Source organism: Calidris pugnax, unplaced genomic scaffold (assembly GCF_001431845.1).
Source record: "Calidris pugnax isolate Ruff unplaced genomic scaffold, ASM143184v1 scaffold187, whole genome shotgun sequence".
Lineage (NCBI taxonomy): Eukaryota > Metazoa > Chordata > Aves > Charadriiformes > Scolopacidae > Calidris > Calidris pugnax.
The window spans coordinates 2,315,414-2,317,967 of NW_015090969.1; the positions used below are offsets into that span (position 1 = coordinate 2,315,414).

At 65.5% G+C, this 2,554-nt stretch overlaps 1 protein-coding gene across 1 annotated transcript in view; it reads right to left on the reverse strand.

The window, feature by feature from the left end:
- The window catches only part of RASGRF1 (Ras protein specific guanine nucleotide releasing factor 1), a 72,066-nt gene extending 71,592 nt beyond the window's left edge, over positions 1–474 (reverse strand). Inside the window, exon 1 of the mRNA XM_014952692.1 lies at positions 193–474. Within this exon, the coding sequence (XP_014808178.1) occupies positions 193–468 (276 nt within the window). The 5' untranslated portion in view covers positions 469–474. The remainder of the gene's footprint in view (positions 1–192) is intronic.
- Positions 475–2,554: the final 2,080 nt, after the last annotated feature.

The following is a 2,554-nucleotide window of genomic DNA, read 5'->3' on the forward strand; positions in this document are numbered from 1 at the left end:
CCCCCCGCCCGGTCACGCGTGGGGCAGGTCCCGGGCAGCTCCGCTCCGCGGCGGGAGCGCCGGGGAAGGGGGGCCGGGACCCCCCGCGGGGGCTGAGACGGACCCGGGGCATCATCCCCCTCCCAGAGCGGCCGGCGCGGGGTTTGGGGGGAGGTGGGGGGGGCGCCTGCCCCGGCCCCCCGTGGCGCCCACCTGCTTCTCCAGGGAGTCCTTGGCCGAGAGGGAGGGCTTGGGGGAGGGCGCCCGGTCGCAGACGCAGCCCTCGAGCAGGTAGAGCCCCGAGGGCCGGGAGCTGGAGTCGGTCTCGAAGTAGAAGAGCATGTTCTGCAGCAGCGCGAACCACTTGGTGTGCCATTTTGTGTTGTCGGAGCTCCGCTTGCTCAGGTAGCCCTTCCTGGCGCCGTCCTTCTTCGCCAGCAGCCCCAGGTAGGTGACGTGCCCGTCATTGAGCCGCATCCCCTTCTGCATCTTGGTGGGCACAGGGCTGAAAGGGACCCTCGGGCCAGGAAGAACCTTGGGACAAATGGCACCCCCGGGCAGAGCAGGACTCCTGGGTGACCCCGAGGCCAAGTGGGGACCCCCCAGTCTGAGATCAACCCAGGCCCAAGCCCTGAGCCCCAGACTGAGCAGGACCCCCAGGCCAGGGGGACCCCCAGCCTGCGCTGGATCTATGGGAGGTTGGGCTGGGCACCCACCCCAGGCTCCGTCTCCCCTGCTGTCCTGGGAAAGCTCACCCCTGTGCCCAGCCCTGCGTATGTTGCTGGCGGTGGGAACCCACCCCGGGCACCACCTCCCCTGCTGTCCTGGGGAAGCTCACCCCCCGTGCCCAGCCCTGCGTATGTTGCTGGCGGTGGGACGTCCCCACTCGTGACCTGGCCGGTGGCAAGTCCCACCCGCAGCCCGTGGCACCGGCCCAGTCCCTGCACGCTGCCGTCCCTCACGCTGCCGTCCCCGCACGCTGCCGTCCCTCACGCCATGTGGCCCCTCCACAGGAGCTCTCAGTGCCACCACCCTGCACCTCTCACGAGGGCACCCCATAACCCCACAGCCGCTCCCGGGTGTCAGGCGTGGGAGAGCAGAGGACCCAGGTTCTCCATTTATTTCTGTCCATCCCGCTCTGCCATCCCTCTCCTCCCTCCTGGCCCTGTGGAGAACTGGGCACTGGCTGCAGCTGGAGCCTGTGCGGGGCAAGGAGGGCCCTGGTGGTCCCCACACCCCCAGGAGGTGCCTGCAGCACTGGATGGGTCAGACGCCACGGTGATGGGCAGCGTGAGGGCTGGTTTGGCTGCGAGGTGGCACGTGAGCCCTGCAGCCCGTGGGCATCTCCTTGCCCGTGTAGGCCGGGGATCCGGCCCCAACCCCTGCTCCGAGCCTGACCGAGCCCCTGCAGACAGGGAGGGCATCAGGAAAACTGTGCTAATTAGCTTTGTTTCCCCGGAAAATGCTGGCAGATCTCCAAGGAATTCAGTGAGGTCACGGGTTGCCATGGCAACAGGAGGGAACGGGCTGGAATTGGGAAGGGTGCTGGCATTTCCAGGATGGAGCTGCTGGGGCTGGGTGCTGGCTGGGACTGGGATGTGTCCCAGTCGCTGCCCCCAGGGACACGGCCCAAGCACTGGATGATGCTGGGGGATTGGGGGGGACAGGCTGCTGGCACCTTCGCTGCCCACACGGCAGGCTGAGGGGGCTGGCGCTGAGCACGTGCCCAGCAAAACACCCCCAAACCCACAGCCCTCCCCCCGGCTCCCCTCATGCTGCTGGGAAATGCGGGTGCTGGCATTTATCGGGGCTCCCCGGCCCGGCGGCACGGAGACCGAGATCGGGAGGTTGTACTTGTGGTGACAACCTCGTTTCCTTCCCTCAGAGCGGGGAGTAAAAATGGGCTTTTTCATCCAGCCAGGCTCAGAGGCATCAACCCAGGGCTGAGGCATCGACAGGGCAGGTGCTGACGGTTGTGTCATTAAACACGTGTTTTCCCAGGACACGGCATCGTTCCAGGCAGCTGGGCACGCGCTTACGGAGCACGGATACTGGTTCCTTGGCCCCCGAGAGCTCCTCTTCTCCGTGTAGCAGGAGCACAGCATGCTTCCCGCTGCTGGGAGGGACACCAAGTGTCCTGGACTCTGCCCTTTCCAAAAGGAATAGGCACAAACTGTAGTCACACTCAGGTCGGGGGGCTCCCAAATCCCACCAGCAAGTTTGAAAGCCCCATCCTTGGTTGAGCAAGTTCAATCCGTGGTTAAGTTGTAGCTGTGGCAGATGCTGGTGGGTCCCAGTGCTCCCAGGAGCAGGGACAGTGGGGTCTGGAGCAGCCCTGAGGGCACCAGGACACTTGGACATTATTGCACGGACAGTTCTCTGCTAATTGGCCCCAGATGGTTCTATTTTGGCAGAGCAGGTTCCCATCACTACCATCACACGTTTAACCTTCCCTGACAGAGGAGTCTCCAGGGGAGAGAGAAAACCTGGCTCCCGGGGAAGCTCTGGGAGCACAGCCCCTGCGAGGGGAGCAGCGCTGTGGGTCGGTGCCGTTCCCCCTCCTCATGGTGCTCAG